Here is a 23,224-nt window from a genome sequence, read left to right as displayed (position 1 = left end):
ATGTATAATATACTTTTTATCTGGATGAACCGGGGACGTGGGCGAAACTTTGGGGAACAGCTTGTCAGTTTTTCCGAAGTTTTGATTACCTTACCTTGTATCTTTCATTGAAAAAGAGATACATTAGCAGTAAGGGAAACAGAACCTTCAAAATGATTTTGAACACGAATTGAAAAACGAGAAAGTTCCTTTCCTTCATCAGAGATAATGGCAGAAGGTTTATCCATTCTGCGATATAGGGCAGTGCAGCAAGTTCGACATCTTATCACCCAAGACCAGTTGAAGCAGATTATTTCTCATAACTCGTTTAATTAGTTTACAAAGATCTAATACATTGAAATTGAAAAAAGAAAATAATTTGAAATATGGCTTTGAATTTACATTGCTATCAAGGTTATCTTTATTTGTAATAGATTACGTTAAAATGCGTAACGATTGATATAATCTGTTGTACACATTACCGTGGCTGTCATTTCATTGATGGTGGTGCCGTATGTCTCCTAGTTTTATTTTTAATTATTTTTCTTGAAGTCATGTTAATTTAACCACAAATGAAAACATGTCACTCAGGGAAAATTTAATTGAACTTGGCTGGTAATTATATTTTTGCAATAGACTACTTTTCAATGGAGAAATTTCAAATGTTCACAGTCAAACTAAAATCCGATTTTTTCAGGCATCTAAGTGAAGAAGGTGTTGATATTGTTAGTGAAAATGGTCAAATAGAAGATATAGATATTATTACGAAGAAAGCATTAGATGTAAGTGACGAATACAGTTGCATTTTATTATTGTCAAGGTCTACTGCTCAATTGGTTCTGCCTGTATTCATTTTCAATTCTTATTGTTTTCCAGTATGATTTAAGAGATATTGGAGACGCAGCGCTTCCTGAAGACTTTACTAAAGAGCCGTCTAAGTTAGAGAAGCCAGTAATACTGCAAATACAGAAGATTAGGAATGTATCAGCTCCGAAGGCAAATGAGGAATCAACATCTGCTCCTCGAATGCTTAAGTTAACGTTGCATGACGGTAAAACAACATGTACAGGCCTAGAAACGAGTCCTATATCCAGTTTAAGTATTAATACTCCTCCGGGCACAAAGGTGTTGCTAAGCAATGAAGGGCTCGAAGTGTGCCATGGTGTGGTGTGGTTGGTGCCAGATGTTATATCAGTTTTGGGGGGAAAAGTTACTCATATGATAGAAAAGTGGGAACTAAATAGGAGTCTTGCCAAGCATACTAGAGGTGAGTTTATTCTTTTGTATGTATTCATCTAATTGAAATAGTTTTTTTGAAAATGTTGCCAGTAACAACTAACTATGCAACAGTATGTTTGAAAAACTTGGGGTACTGTATAAAATGTTTATTTTTATGACAATGTTACAATCACTGTAATAAGTTGTGGAATTAGTTGCTATGGTCCTCCATTCTTTATTATTGGCGTAAACTGTAAAATGTTTAGTTATTTCATTGTATCAATGAAAGGTGCTATGCATCTAACATTAAAAACAAAAATGATTTCATCCTATTAAACTCAGACTCATAAATGTTTATAACAACATCCCCAAAATGCCCACCCAAGCGGTGAACCACTTCCTATGTGATTTTGCTGGGAAGAAGAATTGGCGCAACAATCTTCCTAGCAACACAAGTCTGTCTGTTAGCTTACTGCTTACCAATAAATGAATAATAAGAATCAAAATTAACAAAATTAAAAATTATTGAAAAGATCCTGTGCCACTGTTAAATATGTATAAAATAATAGAAGATATACCAAATACTTGAACATTTCAGGGGGTATAGGAGTAGACGGTGGACCTCCCCCATGGATTCCATTTGGACAGAGACTTGAAGCTCTCACATTAGATAAGCAGTTCAAGAGTTTGTCGGAAGCTGCCAAGCAGGACAATGCAGAGTTCGAAGCTCAGAGGAAAGGGGCCATTGCTGAAGCACAGAAATTATCTTCTGGTGTTAAGAAGGTAACTTTAATCTCACTGTAAAAAAATATTTTTTTATTGTAGGTACATACAAAAAATATTTTATTGAATTTTTTGTGTACTGTGTCACAACAATACTTTGCAATTACTTATTATAATGAAATAATTTTTTAGGTCTTTGGCGGAGGAACTAAACCTTTATTGGATGCTAATGTCCAAAAGATAGTTGATGCAGGATTTTCAGAAGAACAGGCTGAAAATGCTCTTAAATACACCAAGAATAATGTTGACAGGGCTCTTAAGATTTTACAGAAGAGAGATAACTCAGAAAGTAGGAGTAAAGAAAAGCAACAGAAAGAGCCTGAACCACCCAAACGAAAGGGCCGGAATAAGGACTTGAATGATGAGGACATACAAGTGAAACCATCAGGAAAGGTGTCCTTATTTGACTTCCTAGAAGATAAACTGCCCAATGTACCTGATAAGGATAAGAGCAATCGCCAGAATAGCTCCTCACAAGAGGATAGAGGTGATAGAAATAATTTCAATTATAGGGACAGAAATAGTGGGGGCCGAAATAACAATCGCAATCAAGGGTCAAGGTATGACGGTGCCAACCGACAAAGATCTGATGGTAGGGGACATTATTCTCACGATAATCATTCACATAGAGACGATAGAAAATACCAGGCGCAGAGTGAAAAACCGCCGCGATTCCAGAGGAAGTTAGAGGAGAAAAACAAACAACAGATGCAGTTTCAGCATCAACACCAGAACCAGAATCAATTCCAGGCCAACAGCATGAATAACATGAATATGCATTATAACAATTCATATCAGACCCTGCCTCCGCCGCCACAGAGCCATTATAATGATAAGAATATGAGAAGCGACAGAAATTATAATAATGAGAATAAAATGCAGCAGCAGCAGCAACAACAACAGCAACACCAACAACAGCAGCAGCAGCAACAACAACAGCAACAACATCACCAGCAGCAGCAACAGCAACAAAATTATCGTAATGCAGCTAGTGCTATGGAGAGTTTAGTGGACGCTACAGCTAACCTGAACTTGTTAGCCAGTCAGCGGGCTGTGGAAGAGTTACAGCAGCCGCGGAACTACCCGCCTCTAGAACAAGTGTACGCGAAGCAAGCATACCTGGCAGCACAAAGTATGGCGGACATCCCGCCGTTCAGACGTGGTGCTGAACTTCAGAAGTACCCGGAACAGGGCTACGCGCGTAGTCGGCAGCCTAATGGCTACGTAGAACCTCGTCAGAACCCCATGTACAGCGGCGCGGGCTACGTAGGCAACGCGGGCGGCTACGCCGGTCGTCAGTTCGGATACGCGCGTAGCGAGTTCGCGGGCGTGCGGACGGCGCCGTTCCTCGCCAACTCGCTGTTGGGCTTCCAGAACGCCGCCGTCAATGAGCAGGCGCGCGCGATGCTTGGCGTCGCTGACATCAACTGGAAGGTTGGCGACCGCTGCCTCGCGTTGTACTGGGAGGACAATAATGTGAGCACACTTTTTTATAAATATTTTTCATTTTAAATTTTTCAAATTATACTATTCCAGTGCATACTCAAAAACTATAAGAGCCTTGTAACCAAGTAAACTAAAAACGTTTGTTAACTGTAAAATGTTGATGTTTCAGTTCTACGAAGCCGAGATCACAGGCATATCGGCGAACACAGTAGTAGTGAAGTTCTGTGCGTACGGCAACCACGAGGAGATTCTCAAGACAAACTGCCTGCCCTTCCCCAATCAAGGTGCGTAGGCTTTATTGTTCAATAAAAGTGTAAACTATAATTGTATTTTTATTTCTCATTTTCATATAAAACAGGTTTTAAGCCCAATATATCACAATTTTAACTATTACCAGTTTAAGTTTCTTAAAAAATGCAAAGGATGTAGCTTCTCAAACTTCTTTTTCTCATGGACCAATTTTGTAAGCAACTGTTATATTATCAGTAAATACAAAAATCCCCTAGCGCGAGCTTTTATATTGTGACATTCTAAATAAGAACGGAGACATAATTTTCTGCATTATCTACTTAAAAAAAACAGAGCCGCGTGACTACACTGGTTTCATAACGGTGGCACTTTGTCAGTCTCAAGTTTCATGAACCCCCACTTATGTACTACTGGGCGTATTGTGAACCTACATTTTTTGTCACGCCAAAGTAGACTCCCGTTAAGGTCTCGTGGACCGTTGGGGGTTCACTGGACAACTTTGGGAATCTCTGTTCAAAGAGAATGCTTTGGCCATAACTCGTGATTTGGTCCAAGAATGAGTTTTACGTTTATGCTACTGGGATGATTAGGTTTGCTAGCCTTCGTTTGAAACGAGTATGCTGAGTGTATCCGCGCTTGCAGGGTCCCCCGCGGACAGCGCGGCGTACCTGGCGCAGCGCGGCGTGTTCGCGGCGCGCCGGCCCTAGTGCCGCGCGGGGCCGCCCCGCGCCGGCCCGCGCCCCGCCAGCTGACCCGCGCCCCACCCGCCCCGCGCCCCGCCAGCTGACCCGCGCCCCACCCCGCGCCCGCCCGCCTCCACTCGCCCCCACAAATAACACGGACAAGCACACACATCAATTGGATTCTCGGTACGCATTCTACGCATTCATTCTGACAATTTGTAGAACTTTACAGCTGTTTGCGACGAACGTTTTATGAGTTGAGATTTTCTGTACAGCGGGCTTAGGTGTCGACAGACTGATTCTGCATACTCTCGATGATTAGGTGGAAGATGAAATATGCTTTTAAAATCATTTAGTTCTTTAAATTGATTCATTTTAGTGTCTTGCGGCTGTTGCCTCATAGTTGTGAGGCTCAACAACCGTCGATCATATATGAATGGTGCGTGCTTCTTAAAACTCCATACATGTACATTCATATTCTGACTTCATGCGCCTCAATCGTGTACTGCATTTGGCTACCATCAGCCGCAAAGCACGAAGATGTCTTTATTAAGTACGTGAAATTAATCTGTCGATATCATAGATATCATAAAGCCCTTCAGTCGACGCGGCATAATGGTTCTCCACTAAGTCAATGTTTTCCATGTCGCTATCACGCTTGACGCCATATTAGTTTCGTCGCACGATGGCAGACGCATCCGATTCAAGAAAAAGCCATTGCGAATAACCTTTATGGTAGTAGGTACTTGGGCTAAAATCGCATTTGTCACTATCGATTTGCTTTTGTACATAGAAGAGCTTGTACCTACCAAAGCTTTCTCATTGCATCGATTTGCTAAAACTTTCTTCACAAACTAACTGAGAAGACTGAAATATATTTTTTGTCTGCTAACATCTAATTTGGCTGCTGCACATAGCTCTACTATTTTATTGAAGCACAAAAGCAAATGTAACGCAACCATTACATTTTCACGCATTATGCGATAACATACTAAATATATGTGAACTGCATGCAAATCGATATTGATAAGTGTGACTGCAGCCTATCTCGAGTGACCCGCGTTGGTTAAACTCCACTTATAGTTCGGGATGAGTGAATGAAGTTGAATATCCTTGCGATCGATGCGTTTGGTAATATTTCTACAGAATGCCCTCACAGGGCTACTATATTCCCCAGTTCGATCCGGATCTCGTAATTATCGATCCGATGTGTAGATATCCATAGTTGAATGAATATATGCGATTGCTCAGGATAACATTCTGGGCCGATAGTTAGCGGGTGTTGGATGGGACTTGGAGAACCTTACAGTCAACATTTTAAAGTACCTCCTTGTGAAGTATGTATAATAATAATAAGTACGTGTTAAATGTTCATATACAGTTCCGTATGACACGCGGACGTTTGTGAGTTTTCAACTTTCTTCACTTAATGTATAAAGGGAAATGAAAGGGCTCACGCGCCGCTGCGTAGCTTCTTGTTTCATACTTGTAATATTTGTGTACAAAGGATTTCAACATGTGTTTGGATATTCAAGTATAGATTTGTAATTTCTCGCATTTATTTGTTGTCTTCTTTTCAAATATTTGTTTTCGCTTCGTCTCTCTAAGACTGGTTAAGCAATTATAAATTGCTAAAACCAGTTTCTAAATAAACAAAAAAACATAGACAAGTTTATTACTTTTTCAGTTATTATTTTATAAAAAAATCGTTTAATGTGTTCCAGAAATGAATCGTTGCCAGTGATTTTTATGACTACAAATAATATAGAAATTCACGAAGCTATAAATAAACGTAATAGACCAAAATGATAGTCATAAAATGAATTACGTAATGTGTGATTACGTCAGTATAGTCTATCTATGTGAATCAACAGTCAATATAAATATGATGCTTGTTTTCATTTCTATGATACAAGATAAGACTCCGGAACATATTGATGAGTACGAACTTTAAAGAGTATTATGCCTCATTTCCTTTTTTTCTTTTTCTAGGACAAAAATATGTATTAGGAAAAAATATTATTATTTATGTTTTATTTCTATTAGGCAATGATTGAAAATTTATTTATTGTGTTAACGTTTTTCTTATACAAGGTGTATGTTTTTATTATAGAGATTTTGATGAGGGAGTCTGTATATGTTATTCTGGGCCAAAAACAGTGCCTTAATTGAGCTTCTATACATTGAACTGCTTTTTGTACACGTATAGTCAGTCAGTTAATGTTAGGACGCCCGATTAAAGTATCTTTTGATTGTTTTCGGTCCAAAAAAATCCTGATTACATTTTCCTTGGTATAAAATATACAGCCTGTATATTTTTATCATTGTCAATTATTTTTTATGAGAAGCTACGCAGGTCGTGTTGTGTATCTAGGTATAATTAAAGCGTTCTTAAATGTTTAAATATAGGTAATATAATGTTAAAAAGATGTAACTCTCATGCGTTAATTTATTGTCAGTCCGTATGTAACCAACAGCAGTAGCGAGTTGCTTGTATAAGTGTATTTTGTTGTATTTTTAGCGCAAAATATGTAATATATTATGATTTCAGTTAAAATATTGTTTGAAATGTATTTGTTTTATTTTATATCCGTGTCTAAATAGATATAAATAATTGTACCTACGAAATCACCTACCGTTTACTGCTTCATGTTTATATTAAGTTAACACAAAATGAGATGTATCTATAGTTTCTTTTCTATATTGATTTATACGCGATCACTAATAATTCGCACTTGCTACTTATTTTATAACGATGTTTTCTAACTCATTAGCGATAGATGAATGGGAGCCAGTAGCAGGTGAGAGTATATTGTGAAATCAAATAGGACCAATACCGTGAGAGGAATCCGCGCGGGTATTGTATCCACTTCGGTATCATGTTATATTTCACAAGTTCCAAGCACTGGATTGTCTATTTGCTGCATAGTTTCACATGACGACCTCCGCGCGATCGGGGTGCAACACTTGAGACTTGTACGCCTTAAGTTTTGTTTAGACTTATTCAAAGATTGTGTAAGACGGGTATTTTTGGTCATATTATATAGTTTTTAGTAAGTGTAGATAAAGATCATCTAATACTCGCTGAAGTTATAACAATATAAAGATTTATCCACGTAGAATCAGTGATATCTACCGTGGTCTGCCTAAATAATGTAATCTTTACGAACGGCCTTATGTTCCTATCTTTTAGATGTTTATAACTTTAACAATTAAGTAGAATTAACCAATGTCAAACCATATTTTGTTCAAAGCATCTATGCTTGATCGCGCGCTGGTCGTATATTATCTTGAGTTTTTAATCTAAAACTTATTTTACTAATCTGATTGCAATGTCAGAATATAATTTAATGTAAACCAAAGCTCAATGACATCTTAGTTGGTAGTAGACGCAGGAATGCTCATATTGATGTAAAACCGCGTTGATTACATTTGTACCACCAGTTTATAATTATGTTGAGTTGAGGTGAACGTTTATTAACAAAAAGCTAATAAAAGAAACCGTGACATACTGTTGTTTTATTTATTCATAGAGAAAAGTCGAGGGGGAGCGTAAAGGAGGGTCTTTGGACTTTGCTCAATAGGCTTGATATGTCCTAGTAGCATAAAATTGGGTAAAAAGTTGTAAGAGCTTCCAACTGTGTTTTGTTATATTCAGTACTCCAAAAATTCTTAGTCAATATCGCCATTAATATAAATATTAAAAACATTTAAAATTTTATACCAAAAGCACACATCATAAAACATATTATCTTTTGTCATTTGTCAACATTTCGGAAAAACAAGAGCCTTTTCTTCCTCATAAAATTAATAATAACTACAAGTCAAAGATATTTTGGATTCACGTTGTTATTTCCAGAGGCAAAAATTTATGCCTAACTACAGAGTGAATTTAGGCCCATACGATTGTAATGTGTGGAAATCGAACCTGGAACACATAGGTACTTAGCTGTGACATAGCGGCTCACAAAGCTACACAAGTGATATGAACAAGAAACGCATGTATTTATCCAGTTTCTGGACATACTTAAAGTATTACCAAGGTGACTCACGTATTAGATACAAATCTTGTAAACTGACACTAACTTAGTAACACAACTAGGTATTTAATTAATTTATTCAGCGCTATGCACATGTTCTTATACAACGTGCTTTAAAAATTCAGTTATTTCAAATGCGTTACGCAAGAAGTTGTAAGTATTTGAGCCTATCCAAGTTTGTTTTGTAGAAAATAAAATTCCATTTGAATGCGTTTACCGTAATCTTTTAATCTTTCCTTTGTAAATAATAGCTGCATTACACGCTATACCTGACCTAGTTGCGACCACATAAACAAGTTATAGGACCCTTCGAAGGCTGACCCATTCTTCCTACAGCCTACAGCTTGGTGGGGCGTCGCCCGCTTGACTCAACAAACCAGTCGAGTCTGTCCGACCGGCCACGACGCACTTGTCGCCTTCTACAACAAACATTTGTGAATGAACTGTTCAAATTAACGTGATAACTGTAGTGAGTAACGATAGTGATGGTAAAGTGAAACTGTTCCGTCTAACGGTTCTCTACAACACTATATCGGATTTCGTGATAAAATGTAAGTAAACGAAACGACGCTAAGCATAATATTATGTTGATGTTGACATCAATCGGTAGTTTTTAAATCCGAATTGGTGTTCGCACGTTTTGGCCGCTTCCTATGTTATTGTTTTACGTGCTCGTTTTAATGGAGCGTCATACAATTACACTTTCACTAATAAACATCTTTGAGAGAACGGCTTAGATGGACCTTGTGGTATCCGGGGTATCACCTTGAGCGCTTGCGTCTGTGCAGCGCGCGTAACTCCTCTTTGCAAGTGCTCGTAATACATCATGCACGCATGACATACATAGAAATACATTACAACAGTCAACAACATTAAGATTTAGGACATAGGTAGTACATTGTAGGCTGCGAAATTGAAATTATACTAAGCTGAGGTACCTAACTCTTAGTGCTGAGCACTAAGGTGTACCTTAGCTTGTTTTGAGAGCAAATAGTTAACGCATCGTTTATTGGGCTAATTATTTTTCATTTTCCTCATCTTAAACCATTAAAAATAACTTTGACTTATTTAAATGACAAGGGTTTGTTGGTCTTCCACTAAATTGAATTTATTGCCTTTGGCGCTAAATATTAAAATCTTGAATGATATTTGGCGGAAGAGTTAACACTCTTTCGCTTCACATTTGTTTTTACAAACCGGGTGACATAATATCGATAACACTTAAGAATTCAGAAAAGCGGGTAGCTACAATAATTGCAGATCAATATGTCATCGAACCTTATGAAACAACAAGTTAACAATGAGCAACATTAAAAATAGTTTCAGTTATTTAAAGTTAAGGAGAAAAAATAAATCTACTTATTGGAGGTAAGGAGTATTTATTTAATCGTTTAATCTGTCGTCTCATGGCTTACCAGATCACCTAGCAATGTGCAATGTCGACCACATCCTAGTGACATAAGTACAAGCAATGGTACAACAAGATTAATTAATTGTAATTTATTCGCAGCAGGTACTAAGGTTTTATTATTTTGATTCAAGTTTTTGTACTGCGGTTAGATTCATTACAATCTTTGCAAGTAATGCAATTAAACTGCAAGCATTGATATGTTTTTAGACATTTTACATTTGTCAAACTGATTCGAGTTGGTTATATGTACATAGAATGATAAAAACTTGTCAGTAAATTATCTACACGTGGTATGTTCATTATTGAACACGGACTTACTTGATCTAATTACGCGTGGGTCTAAATACTCCGCACTAAGATCCTATTTTCTGTATATAGTCCAGTGACCTAACTATGGTGTGTTATGTCATAAGATCCATCGAATTGATCACCGGTGTCAAATATCTCTGTAAGTACTTAATTAAAATTATTTGTTATAAAAGAGGCAGAAGTTCCTGTGAACTGAATACGAGCTCCCGACACCATTAAGAAGAATTTACATTAAGCACTAAATAAATGCTATAATAAGTAGATTAATCTGATCAACCGACTGGTCTTTGGTATCGTATTGTTTATAGAACAAAGTTTTATGACGCGACCTAAGCACCTATATAGTTAAATTCCCACTATTTTTGCTAAGGAGCAACTTAAGAAACATAGTTGGTCCCTTCAATATAGTATTAATGGAGGCTCAGACCACCGTGCACCAGCACTTTTACTCTCATTAAGAGATACCAAAGCGTGCCATACTATGTATGTTCCTACGTGAATGGCTTACAAACAGCTGGATATATTGTAATCAACTTTCACTGTTTAGTACTCAAGGTTGTAAGTATAAATCTACACATAATTATGACGTATGCTTCGATGCTCTATGCACCTGTGATTAGACGGCTTAACCTTAGACAGACTGTCAATTGTCTTCAATTATTATTAAAAGACCATGACCTATGGAGGTTTAGGAGATATTTAGGCGCAATTATAAACGGCTACCCCTTGTAATCGGGTTTGAGTACATGCTGACTTAGAAATCACCCTTATATAATTGGACATCCAGTCAATAATTGTATGCCTTTCCAGGAAGAAGCTACCGTATTCCCAATCCAGGATAAGAAACAAAAAAAGATACACTTACTTACCTGTAGGCCTGTAGGTACCTATGATTCCAACCGTGGGAATTAAAATAGGGTCAAACATATAGCATGATCGTAGCCACCTGTCATTAAAATGACATTATCTAATGCACCTGCAGTGGGAAGAAAAAATGGGTCAGCTTTTGTGTATAGGGGAATTTATAAGGCAGAAATTGTCGTGGGACCAAATAAAAAAGGCTTATGATCTTACTTTATGTTTTAAATATCCACAGAATCGCCATGGGCATGGGAGGAGCGATGGACAGTTGCGGGAGATGCATGAAGTTCTCATTAATATGCATCAATATTTTCACCTTCGTAAGTATCACTCCTCCTCCTCCTTGCGTCGTAATTCCTCAATGCTGAGGGTCGTGCCCTCCCTGTTTCATCACCTTCGAACGTATGGTATTCTTCCATCTGTTTCTGTCTCTGGCGGTGTGAAGGGCACTGTGCACCGTGGAGAATCACTACAATAAACCAAATTATATTAGCAATTTATAAAAAATATTTCTGTAATGCAATCGTGACTACCTATTCATTTCATTTATACAGCTGAAGAGTTAGTTTGTTAGCACGCTAATCTACGGCTAAAAGCGCAGGCTCTCAAAAATTGTGAACAGGCTCACTCAGATCACTAGCTAATAAGAAATAAGAACAGGTGTAATAAACACCATTCAATATTGTTTATCCAAAGATCACTCCTTTCCACATCAAATAGCTTTGAACATCCTGTTGATGGAACGGAGCAATATTTCAAGACGAACGCATTAAGACAACAACAGCCATGGAGTAATTTAGATCCTATCTTAATTTAGGTGGATATCCAGCTGAGTAATTATCAGTGAAAAAAATGGTTAAATTCACAATTAAAAAACTGAATGTATTTTTTATTGTTAGGCACAATAGGTTGATAAAGAATAATTTACTGTCTTGGCGAGGGCGCTTCTTTGCCCCCAGTTAAAGCTCTTTTACTTTTGTGTGTCCATACACTTTATAAGTATTTTGGGCTACATAAAAGTAACATCTTATTACGCAAAAGGGTGATTTGCACTAAATTCAACGTAAAAATTAGGCGATATTTTGTTATGTAAAACTTCGATTCTATTCGTGAATGAGATGATGAGATTCGGTCTTTTCTTAATACATTGTTTTCATCAAGTAACTGGCATTTACTTAGAACATCCGGCATATTTTGTATCAGACAGGATCCATGCATCCGTTGCGCGTATGTCATCATTGCCATACCTATGCAAGTGATTCTGTGACCTTTTATCTTGTTATTATCTGCGGATGCCAATTACATCAATCAAGTACAACTGGTACATAGTTTGCTTAACATGCAAAGATATTAAATGCACTTTGATAGCAAACAAATGTAGGAATGTTTTTTTTTTAGAGGCGAATGGAATTCCATATTGAGGAATTTTACCTCTTTAATGCAACTGTCAAATATAAGACACATACACTGGCCATTTTCCGTCAAAATAATTTAAAGATGCCATAAAGTATACTTTTTATTAACTTTTTAATTTTCATCTTATGGCATCCATATTTTTTTTCACCAAAATCGGCCAGTACGCTTACTCTGTCAGAAATAAATACTCTTTGCTTGTTATAAAATTGTGGTGGTTGAAAAGGAGTTTGTAGTATCTTTCCTTTTGAGCTATGGTGATGGACCAATAAGGCTTCTTAAATAGTTTAATTGGATATTAATATTACGATTTCATTTATTTTTTTTCCAAACTAACATATACATTTAAAAATTCCAGATCGGTGGCGCAGTTGCGCTAGCTGTAGGCTTGTGGGTATGGACTTCCCGGTCGTTCTCCAGCACGCTGATGAGCAACAACATGTTCATAGCGTCAGTTGTTGTGGTGGTTGCCATGGGAGCGGCTCTCATGCTGCTCTCGCTGCTGGGCTGCTGCGGAGCCGCTAAGGAGGTCAAATGTATGCTGCTTACGGTATGTGAATTGTGGAACTATTGAGGCTGATGTAATGACGTAACTTTAAAGTTAGCTCGTAAAATAAATGCCTTTTAATATGGAGTTCTTAACGAGATTGGTGGCAAGTCTAGGTCTGAGTTCTATGTTATCAACTGAACTGTACTAAATAAGTTGAGATGCAGTAATTTAAGTTTGTAATTTTCTAATAACATCGATTTTCGGAACAAGATAATCATTCCATGGCCCATCTAAAGCACGATAAGATTTTTATATCTACTTTCAAAAACCCAAAATGACTTATACTTACCTATTTATATTTTTACGTACTACTGTACCCTAATTATTAACATTATTCTTCGTAACATTCCAGTACTACATCCTAGTCTTCATAATCTTCGTGGTCATGCTGGTTGGCGGGATCCTCCAGTTCGTCTTCCGAGAGAAGGTGATGTCGACCCTAGACCGGGAGCTGTATGCCGCCATCCCTTACTATGGGGTCCGCCACGAGTACACCAAGTCCTGGGATGATACGCAGACGTATCTACAGTGCTGCGGAGTCAAGGGCTATAAGGATTGGAACGATAATGTGCCTGAGAGCTGCTGTAGAGAAGTCTATCCTGGGAAGGTTAGTTGTCTTTTGGTTTAATGGAGACTTTTCCAGATAAATTGGTACTTAGGTAATGTACGATTCCGTGACAAATACGTGTAGGTGGATTAGAGTAAACGATGTTAGAGGCTGCTGTTTTTAATACACATAGACAAGTACACATACATACTTCACGATTCGCAAGTACATTATTAATATCTAATATATTCAAATATTACACCTCACTCGTTTTAATCCCCACAATACTTTCTCGTTTCAATACAAATTTTGGTGTGTCTATCCAAAAAAAAACCAACCAACGAGATTAATACCACTGGTAAAATAATTCAGCTATCTTCCCTAAAACACTTTCCAAATGTTCCAGAGAATGGATTGCAAGGCGTCTCCGAACCCCACAACTATGTACGTGGAGGGCTGTCTCACTAAGGTGACAGACTTCTTGCGGGAAGACGCCGTTTACGTCGGCAGCGCCGCACTCATCATTGCTTTGATAATGGTAATTATTTTAAATTCTTAAAATACTATAAGGCCGAAAACACTGATACTCCGTTGGTAAGACTGGAAGCAAACTCCAACATAGTTGGGAAAAGGTTTAGGAGATGATGATTATTAAGTACGGTCGATCCGATGTCGATAGTATTTTTTTTACAACTTTGCATGTATGTAGATATATGTAGCATGGCCCGAAGTGCAACTACACCTAGTTTTAACCGGCTACATCTAGGTGTAAACGGCATATCGAAATAACCACTAGAATCAAAACTCTTTTTACTTTATTGACTTATTCAATAACTAATGCTACATAGAAAGGCTCCATAATCAAGTCTATTTTGTGCAAAAGAAAGTTTGCACGAAGTAGGTTTATATCAATTAGGTACGTATTCCATTAGAACTTCACGTACAGGTAAGTTCGTTTAATCATCAATTATTGCATTTAGTATTGGCCCAAAATGAAGGAGATAAAGTAATAATAAGAAAAAGAACGACATATCATAAACAAATGACATGCCAGTGACGTCACGCACAAAATGAAGGAGACAGAGTTATAATAAGAAAGAGAGCGACATATAATAAACAAAAGACATGCCAGTGACGTCACGCACAAAATGAAAGAGACGGATATACAATAAGAAAGAGAGCGACATACAATAAACAAATGACATGCCAGTGACGTCACGCACAAAATAAAAGAGACAGATATACAATAAGAAAGAGAGCGACATACAATAAACAAATGACATGCCAGTGACGTCATGCACAAAATGAACGAGAGAGAGATACAATAAGAAAGAGAGCGACATACAATAAACAAATGACATGCCAGTGACGTCATGCACAAAATGAACGAGACAGAGGTATGATAAGAAAGAGAACAACATATAATAAACAAATGACATGCCAGTGACGTCACGCACAAAATGAAAGAGACAGATATACAATAAGAAAGAGAGCGACAGATAAACAAAAGACATGCCAGTGACGTCACGCACAATATGAAAGAGATAGTATAATTGGCAGGAACGAGATAAAAAATCCCGTTCATCTTAGCTTTGCAGAAAATTCTCTTATGGACTATCGATAAATTCCATTAGACAATCATTATTAACCGAATCAGTAATCTAAGCAAAATAAACGGAATTTATGGTTCAAAAAAACTATTATGCATGCCTTTACGTCGCGAACGTGATTTTTACCAAAATAGAACGATGAATAATAATGAAGTAATTCAGTAAAATAATGTGTGAATATTTTCTTTTACAGTTGCTGGCTCTAATATTATCATGCGGGTTGTTCGTGAAAATCGAATGATGACAACAAAATGGTGACATCGGGAGTTGACTTGTAAAGTAAATCGAGTAATAATTGTACGATTATGAATGTGTACTGTGATTTGTTTGTGTCGTGTGCCTTCAGACTTTTCTATTTATTTATAAAAAAATATAATATTTTTTGCAATAAAAATTTGATTGCAGTATTAACTTTTGTTTTGCTTTGAGCTTTTACATTAGTTTAAAGATATTCCAGGATTCACGAAAAATAAATTTAATAAAATATAAATCAGATTTTAGAACATTTTAAATGTAAAAAACCCAAAATTCGTTTTAAAAAAACAGTAAGTATAAATAAAAAATAAAAATAATCAGACAGCATTACATAAGTGTATTAATTTGTTCATTTCTTGGGCTTCCGTCTTGGCGGGAACTTGATAGTGTTAGGGCTGCCCTCCCGGTACAGTCCGCTGCGGGTGTACCAACCGCACGAGCGAATGATGCAATCTGAGGTCGTGGTGCCGAGAGGCAGCCCTAGCGCGCTGATACGTTCCAAAGTAGGGGCTGGCCCAGCTATAATCTAGTGTTAAAAATGCTTATTTAGTTTTTTTAATAATTCTTTGTAAGAGTATGAGGCTAATCCGTATAAAATGAAACAAACACTGGTACTGCTATTCCATACAAGAAGAACCAAATATGAATAGGTACTCAGATACTTAACGGTTATAATTTGATGATATTATCATAATTTACTTCTAAGCGTGTTTAGTAACGTGTTACTATCATACCTATGTTACCGGCCGAACCCGATTTTAGGACAAACCAGTTTTGCCTAGGCTCAACTAGTTCCTCCTATAAGCGTTAGGATTAACTAGTATAGCCTAGTCCAAACTAATTTGTCCTAAGCCCGATAGGACGGACCAGTTTAGGCTAGGCAAAACTAGTTGATCCTGATATAAGTACGCACACTCTAGGATAAACTGGTATAGCCTAGTCAAAACATATACATATCTAAAAGTCTAAATAAATAGATGAACTAAATAAACTACTCCGTGTTTAGAAAAATAATCATCTTTATTAAACTATAATGATTCGTCGTTGTGGATAAATTGATAATACGAACAATCATACTACATATATGTAGCAAACTAACAAATAATAGGTAAGTATTTTTTTTTAATAAAAGCAATAATCAAATCTCAAATTAAAATTGCTGTCGCTAAAAGTTATGGATAATAATTGGTAATACAAACAATCACACTATAACAAATAATCATACGAGTATTATGTTAATTATTAAAATTATTATTTATTTTTACACGGTTTGCTTTGGTGGCACTTAGAATTGCAGAGTATCATTGCCTTCTTGCACTGGCATCTGTTTGTGGAACAGTTCTTGTTGCAGCTGCATCTCACAAAACCTTGGCCTGATCCAACAGAATGTTTCGTGGCTGCAGTTCTCAACGATATTTCAGAGTCTTGGTTTACATTTGGTCTTGGTCACAAATTTTTTAGAGGTAGCACCTCTAAAAATTTTGACTACAAATGCCGAATTCTGATCTAAAAAAAACATATTAGTTACTTTAAAATATCATTAATGATCTAGAAAGATAGATAAGTGAAAAAATAATACCTCCAATATAGTTTCTGAAGTACACCGTGTTTGGTGCCAACTTTGTATAAACCTTCATCATTTTTCTGAAGAATAACTCCAATGATGTTTCTGAGATCACCTTTGTTTATTGTTTAGACTAGGCCATACCAGTTTATCCTAGAGTGTGCGTATTGATATTAGGATCAACTAGTTTTGCCTAGCCTAAACTGGTCCGTCCTATCGGGCTTAGGACAAATTAGTTTGGACTAGGCTATACTAGTTAATCCTAACGCTTATAGGAAGAACTAGTTGAGCCTAGGCAAAACTGGTTTATCCTAAAATCGGGTTCGGCCGGTAACACCTACATTATTTAGCAAGAAGATGCTTGTGAGCTGTTTACAGTACCTACATGTCTATAGATTAATATCATCGAATGTCTTTATACTTATATATTTTTTTTATTTCATCAAATTGTGGGCGATTTTTGACTTCAAACGTACAGTAGGTATATGTATTGCGGATAAAGTATTGAAGTTTATTGCCGATAACGAAACAACTTGTAATGCAAACTTCTTTGCTAAAGGAATACTTACTCTGCCGAACACGACGTGCTTCTTATCAAATTGTGGTAACGGCTTGAATATAATGTTAAACTGTCCGGTGACCTCATCATCACCAGTAACAGCCATGGATAATACTCCTGAAGGCATAGAATTAAGGTTTTTAACAGTGTTGTGTTGTAATTTTAAGATAGAAGGGATTTTCTTTCAAATGTCTCCAATACTCCTCAAATTATACACGTCACGGTAACATTAGGTGACAAAGGACCATGAGACAAATTGGGCTCATTGTCCAACAGAGTTATAGCATATGCCGTTGTGAAGGTTTTTGTTTGTACTAAAATTGTTACTATGGGCACTACCTTCAATTCCATGGCAAAAAAAAGATATGCACCTAAATAGGTTTTGTAGAAAAAGACGATTGTTAGGAGTCGTAGTGCGCTTAATTCGCAGGATTTATATTATTAACCGACTTCTTAAAAAGGAGGAGGTTCTCAATTCGTCAGATCTTTTTTTTTCTTTTTTTTTGTATGTTCACCGATTACTCGGAGACTCCTAGACCGATTTGGCTATTAAGAGGAAGGATATAGTCAAGACATGTTCGTGCACGTTCATATTACGTATACATTCTGGTTAACATAAACGAAATGTGTCGAGATGCCATCGCTCAGTATTACTGCTCGTGTCTAACAGGTAGACGCACAGTAGGAAGTTGTGCTAATATCATTTCAATAATATGATATCTAGGGTTAGGCAGGCACACACAATTTAATCCACCGGCAGGATATTTAGATGACATTATTATTGATATTGATTGAAATGTTAACAAAAATATTTTTAACTGATAGCAGCTGTTTTTTTTTTCATGTATACATTAAACCTGGAATTAAAACTAGTTAAAGGCGTTCAATAACAAAACCTACAATGCCATAACAGCACAACTTTTTGCAGAATATTAGTTTATTTATGGTCGGAGAAAAATATTTATAGCAAAATAACCCCATGGATTCTTCTCAAAAATGAGTTTAAATCTTTATATTTAGTGCTTAACAAGTATATTCAAAGTGGTCTCATCTCTGTTGGTGGGTGAGCCCAGGCTTCATACATTTTTGCCCATGGTCCTTTAAACATAAAAGTGGCAAACATTTTTGAATTTATAAACCTACCTTACGATAAATGTCCTATTGGTTCTCTGTAGTAGTAGTATTGGCCTAAATTACTGACAAACATTAGTTCCTATTTTGGCCAACTAGACATCTCATTCGATAGCTTTTATTCTTATAAGAAAGCAAACTCAAGTGTGTGTTACCTGGCACAGTATGATTCAAAGTGAAACCCTCCGCTCCCATCGGTATGCCCGGCGCCTCGCCTTCAGAGTTCGGTACATACAAGCCGAAGCCATTGTCTTTAGTGACGTCACCGCCGCGGCAGTACAGATCAGGAACTATCCTATATACAAAATAATCTTACATAAGATAATACCTTGTTTTTCAAAACCCTGAAGCGCTCTTAAGAACTTGAAATCTACATATATCAAAATTAATCCCTATATCCCTTGGTCCCGCCATCATGTTTGAACGGCTGGATTGAATGGCTGGAAGCTAGACTACAAATAAAATCTCTTCTACATGATTTTATCGCATGTATATGGTTTCCAAGTTTACAAACCTAAAGAATCTGGTGCCGCTGTAAGCATGCCCCGCTCCATCTCCTTTGACGAGGTTCAAGAACAATTGGCAAGTTTGCGGCACTATATCCGTAAAGAGCTCGATTTGTACTTTCCCGATCTTCGATCCACCGCGAACCCAGATATCCAAAGATACCCTAAAATAATAAGGAGTTACACTTAAAATTATTCTTCTAATGAGTATCAGCTTAAGTTTTCAGAAATGATAACATTCTTACTGACTTACCTGGGTCTAACAACGTTTGGTGGCTTATCCATTGCAGGATCTTTCATATCACGATCTATTCTGCCCGTTTTGAACAAGATAAATGGCAACCTGGAAAAAGATACGTGAACAATATATGTAAGATGAAAACGTTTTCAAGGACATAGAGAGCTAACGTGGTACTCACGATGCGCCCAAAATAAGTTTATGTCTTGTATCCTTCCATGCTGCATCCAATTCTTTAGTAAGAAGTTGCTCAGATCTCTGTGGAAAATTCAATTTGAAATAATATACCTACACAAGCATAAACCTGATGATATTAATAGCAAATAAATGGAGAACTAACAGCAATAAGAAGTCTAGAATAGAAGTAAAAGTTGGCCTTCTGTATTTCGTTCAGATCTCGCTGCCGTTGCTTGCAGAGTAGCTTATTGTATTGGTTGCTCGGTTCGGGCATCCAGCAGTCCACGTAGCCCTGGAAATATATATCTCATAAAACTACATCAAAAGAGGCAGACCAAAAAAATCTGACACCAGTCCTTACCAAGGGGTATTGGATTTCCCGGGTAAACTGGGTTGAGGAGATCAGATAGGCAGTCACTCCTTGTAAAACACTGGTACTCACTGCATCCTGTAGACTGGAAGCCAACCCCAACATAGTTAGGAAAAAGCTCGAGAGATGATGACGATTCTCGATTTAATGATTTAAGGCTATAAATATAATGTAAAATACCCCGGTTCGTTGTATAAGATTGATTCTCTTGAGCAGTTCCTTGTTGACGTTCATGGTATCCTCGAGCTGCAGTGCGTAGAAGTCCAATCTCCTCGGCTTCAGGTACAGCTCCGGGAACAGCTCCGGTGGGCTGTCGTCCACTTTGTGTTTCGCCATTTGTAACTGCATCAGAATTATATTTAGGAATTGAGTTTACTGAGTTGCGTCTTAAGTTACATCGTACCTATTAGTTCGTGTTTACTTCGAAAAATAGTATTATTGAATGTGTGTACCTCTTTTAGATGGTTGCACCAGCATGAATAAAATTCCTTTGGTACTAAGTCAAATTTTGGTGGCTGGAAAAAAATGATAAGTAAGTTAAGATGTAACGAAGTTAATATCATTCAATACTAAATAATACATTGATATAGGTACATATGTAATATCTGAGGCCATTTGGAAAATTGTTCCACTGTGTCCAAATAGACTATCCCGGAGTTACATAGGCTATATTCTGTCTAGGTTAGAAACTGCGAGACACAGCTATTATAATACCATTAAAATAAAGATATTTGAAAATATAAAGAAAAGAAAAAAGTTACAAGTTTAAATTGTCGTGGTTTGCGCACGCGTGGCGGCCTCGGTTTCTCAGGCTCTGGCGGCGGTGTGCGCAGGAGTGGGTTCTCCAACAATTTGTCGCAGTTTCGTTCGCGCAAAGGATGCATCGTTCAAGGCTTTCGGATCTTTTAACTGCTTAATAGAAATATGTATAAAGTAAATAAGTACCTATGAAGTACTTATGAGTAAGTAAATGTGAAGTTACAAAGTCATGTGGATAAAAACATTCAAAACTTACTGTTGATCGTACCTACTAAAACTAATTAAATGTGTATTACCGAAATGCTTAATTTAGAATACGACTTTTCTCAGTAAACGTACAGAAGAGGCTAGTTTTCTGTACGTTAAATACAGTCAACTAAACATGTTTGATTCACTTAAGAAATTTAAATAAAATCGTAGGTCTCCCAATCTCCACTTTTGAAAGATGTTGTCATTTCAATTTTTATCGTTAATAGACACGATACATTTTTGGTTCCTCTACTGCTTGAAATAATAGAAGAAAGAAGGTTTGATACAACACGAGTCACCATTTTTCGTTTCTGACTTTGAAAAACTTAAAATTCTTGAACCTAGTTTTTTGTCAGGAAATTTATTTCATTGTGTCTGGATGGGGCAAGTGTGAGAATTTATCTTAGCTCTAGCGACATTGCCGTATTATTATAGCATAACCTACGAATAGATTGAATTTAAAATTCATGCTTCAACTATATTTTTTATATATATTATGTAAATAAATTAGGCTACTAAACCTACAAATGTTTGCAAGTTTCACTTTTCGATTGCGTGGAAATGAATTCATTCTTCCTTTTATCTTGCTCCATTTTGTAAGCATCAGGTTCAATGTAAAACCGTGGTAAAACCAGAACACCTTAGACACAGAAGAAAATTAGTTTATTCCCTACAATATTTTGTTCATCATATTGCGAGGAGACAATTCTGAAGATGATCTGCAGTAGGTAGGAAGAGTCCATTGAAAATCTTGTTAATATCATCATCATCCTCCGAGCCTTTTCCCAATCTTGTTAATAGAGTGTTGAAATAAAACCGTTTTAGCAAATAGACCTTTATTTGTTAGTTATATCTTCATTTCTTATCCGTGTCATTTTCATTACTATCCGTGCCATCTCTTCTATGTTTTATCCATGCGTCCCTGGGTTTCTGGACACCACAGCCAACTACTAATGCACCTTGCACTAGTATATTATACGACGACTTACTGCTTTGCCACGTTTTGTAATGGATGGTCACTGAGCGAGTCCTAGAGTTGTACTGCACATCTGGAGTGGCCAGATAATTCGTTACCTCCACTTGAACGTAGGTCGGCATATAACATGGTGGCACCTGAAATTAATAAGTTTACAGGTTAATGAGAAGAGAACGGGTTTAAACTTCTGGTAATCCAGAATAACGAATCACTCTGTGATAATGAAGATACGGAATATTTATTCCAGAAGGGACTAATGTTCTTAATCAAACAGGGCTGATCGTGCTTAAGTTAATTCTGAAATACCAAAATTAATGAACTTTAATGTAGACTAATTGATCATTCTAGAATTCCTTGATTTGTGGATTGGTGACCGTCTTATCATCTGGTACTCAGCTGCATCCAGTTGACCGCAAGTCGACCCCAACATTGTTGGGATAAGCCTAGATCAGTTAAGATAGCAAGTGGTCAAAATATACGAAAATAAGACGCAGAATAATACATATTGACTTTACTTACATAAAGTTGGATACGCTTTGTGTGATCAAAATGTGCCATTGTTCCCTTCGTATGAGCCACTAGGACAGTTCCAGGTAAATTTGGAGTACCAAACTTATAGACATGAGTATTGCGTGCTGCCGTTAGGAGCGGAGTTGAAGACAGGAGTATGAAAAGTAAACATTTTGTACGAAATTCCATTGCACTACAACCCACCGAAAACTACAATTAGTAAATCAGAATAGACGAAACCACCTTTCTTTTATATAAACATTAGAATTTGCAGCCATGTACTGTTAATCTGTACATTAGCTTTTTTAATCGTACATAATATATGTACATAGTGATAACTCATATGCCAATTCAATTGAATGTAGTTATAATTGAATTGAATGTAATACTTTGAATTTGTAATTGTTAAATTTGTTATGGTTAAAGTTAATCTGATCGAAATCAGCAATACTCTCAAGAAAAACATGTAGGTTTCCAAAAACTTTTTTTGTGAGCTAACTTAACAGGATTTTTAGCAGATGTCTTTAGCTTTTAAACCATTCTGCAGACTAAACAATGCATTTGGTATAGTTCTCGTCAAACTGAATGTTAGTTCTGATCATTGCCTATGTATGCACCTACGTAGGTCCCGTAGAGCCTTGAGACACTCCTTACAAATGAAAATGAATTTTCTTATATCGCTATACTTACCTGAAAAGTTAAGATAATTCAGGTTACGATACTGTTTGTATCATTACTTATCGGAAGTCACTATCCCACATATTTTTGTACTCTGTCCTTTATTAGAGTTCAAACACTCACCTTTCTTATTGTTTTAATACCAGTCCATAC

The 23,224-nt window shown here is 36.8% G+C and overlaps 3 protein-coding genes across 6 annotated transcripts; 2 read left to right on the top strand and 1 right to left on the bottom strand.

Annotated features, from left to right (window-relative positions):
• The first annotated feature begins 435 nt into the window (after positions 1–435).
• On the top strand, positions 436–7,867 carry LOC110374417 (tudor domain-containing protein 3). The gene is made up of 7 exons (XM_064036507.1): positions 436–594; positions 677–761; positions 856–1,246; positions 1,796–1,980; positions 2,113–3,456; positions 3,596–3,710; positions 4,318–7,867. The coding sequence occupies exons 1-7, from the start codon at positions 560–562 to the stop codon at positions 4,380–4,382; spliced, it is 2,220 nt and encodes a 739-aa protein (XP_063892577.1). The 5' UTR covers positions 436–559; the 3' UTR covers positions 4,383–7,867.
• Positions 7,868–8,892: 1,025 nt separating this feature from the next.
• On the top strand, positions 8,893–15,484 carry LOC110374428 (tetraspanin-9). Of its 3 annotated transcripts, none has more exons than XM_021332131.3 (6): positions 8,893–8,949; positions 11,215–11,299; positions 12,751–12,942; positions 13,295–13,549; positions 13,896–14,027; positions 15,293–15,483. In XM_021332131.3, the coding sequence occupies exons 2-6, from the start codon at positions 11,222–11,224 to the stop codon at positions 15,338–15,340; spliced, it is 705 nt and encodes a 234-aa protein (XP_021187806.2). In that variant the 5' UTR covers positions 8,893–8,949; positions 11,215–11,221; the 3' UTR covers positions 15,341–15,483. The 3 variants fall into 3 exon arrangements, with proteins under 3 accessions (XP_021187806.2, XP_021187805.2, XP_021187807.2); XM_021332130.3 differs by lacking the exon at positions 8,893–8,949 and adding an exon at positions 9,620–9,766 and having other exon boundaries at positions 15,293–15,484; XM_021332132.3 differs by lacking the exon at positions 8,893–8,949 and adding an exon at positions 9,833–9,911.
• A 217-nt stretch (positions 15,485–15,701) lies between these two features.
• Positions 15,702–21,129, bottom strand: LOC110374420 (uncharacterized). Of its 2 annotated transcripts, none has more exons than XM_064036668.1 (11): positions 20,915–21,129; positions 20,661–20,811; positions 20,352–20,414; positions 20,080–20,241; positions 19,693–19,821; positions 19,534–19,610; positions 19,368–19,457; positions 19,123–19,278; positions 18,764–18,903; positions 17,488–17,594; positions 15,702–15,880 (listed from the first exon to the last, which is right to left on the bottom strand). In XM_064036668.1, exons 2-11 carry the CDS (start codon positions 20,781–20,783, stop codon positions 15,704–15,706), a joined length of 1,224 nt encoding a protein of 407 aa, XP_063892738.1. In that variant the 5' UTR covers positions 20,784–20,811; positions 20,915–21,129; the 3' UTR covers positions 15,702–15,703. The 2 variants fall into 2 exon arrangements, with proteins under 2 accessions (XP_063892738.1, XP_021187795.1); XM_021332120.3 differs by having other exon boundaries at positions 20,661–20,808.
• Between the last annotated feature and the right edge of the window lie 2,095 nt (positions 21,130–23,224).

This window comes from Helicoverpa armigera, chromosome 10 (assembly GCF_030705265.1).
Source record: "Helicoverpa armigera isolate CAAS_96S chromosome 10, ASM3070526v1, whole genome shotgun sequence".
Classification (NCBI taxonomy): Eukaryota; Metazoa; Arthropoda; class Insecta; order Lepidoptera; family Noctuidae; genus Helicoverpa; species Helicoverpa armigera.
This window is presented reverse-complemented; position numbering and strand designations above follow the sequence as displayed.

Coding starts and splice junctions, on each gene's coding strand:
- LOC110374420 (XM_064036668.1), bottom strand. CDS start 20,783: ATGCATCCTTTGCGCGAACGAAACTGCGACAAATTGTTGGAGAACCCA. Junction 20,242..20,351: donor GGTGCAACCATCTAAAAGAG/GTACACACATTC, acceptor ATTCTGATGCAG/TTACAAATGGCGAAACACAA. Junction 19,822..20,079: donor ATCTTATACAACGAACCGGG/GTATTTTACATT, acceptor ATATATTTCCAG/GGCTACGTGGACTGCTGGAT.
- LOC110374428 (XM_021332130.3), top strand. CDS start 9,699: ATGAGCAACATTAAAAATAGTTTCAGTTATTTAAAGTTAAGGAGAAAA. Junction 11,300..12,750: donor GCATCAATATTTTCACCTTC/GTAAGTATCACT, acceptor TAAAAATTCCAG/ATCGGTGGCGCAGTTGCGCT. Junction 12,943..13,294: donor TCAAATGTATGCTGCTTACG/GTATGTGAATTG, acceptor GTAACATTCCAG/TACTACATCCTAGTCTTCAT.
- LOC110374417 (XM_064036507.1), top strand. CDS start 560: ATGTCACTCAGGGAAAATTTAATTGAACTTGGCTG. Junction 595..676: donor AATTTAATTGAACTTGGCTG/GTAATTATATTT, acceptor CGATTTTTTCAG/GCATCTAAGTGAAGAAGGTG. Junction 762..855: donor TTACGAAGAAAGCATTAGAT/GTAAGTGACGAA, acceptor ATTGTTTTCCAG/TATGATTTAAGAGATATTGG.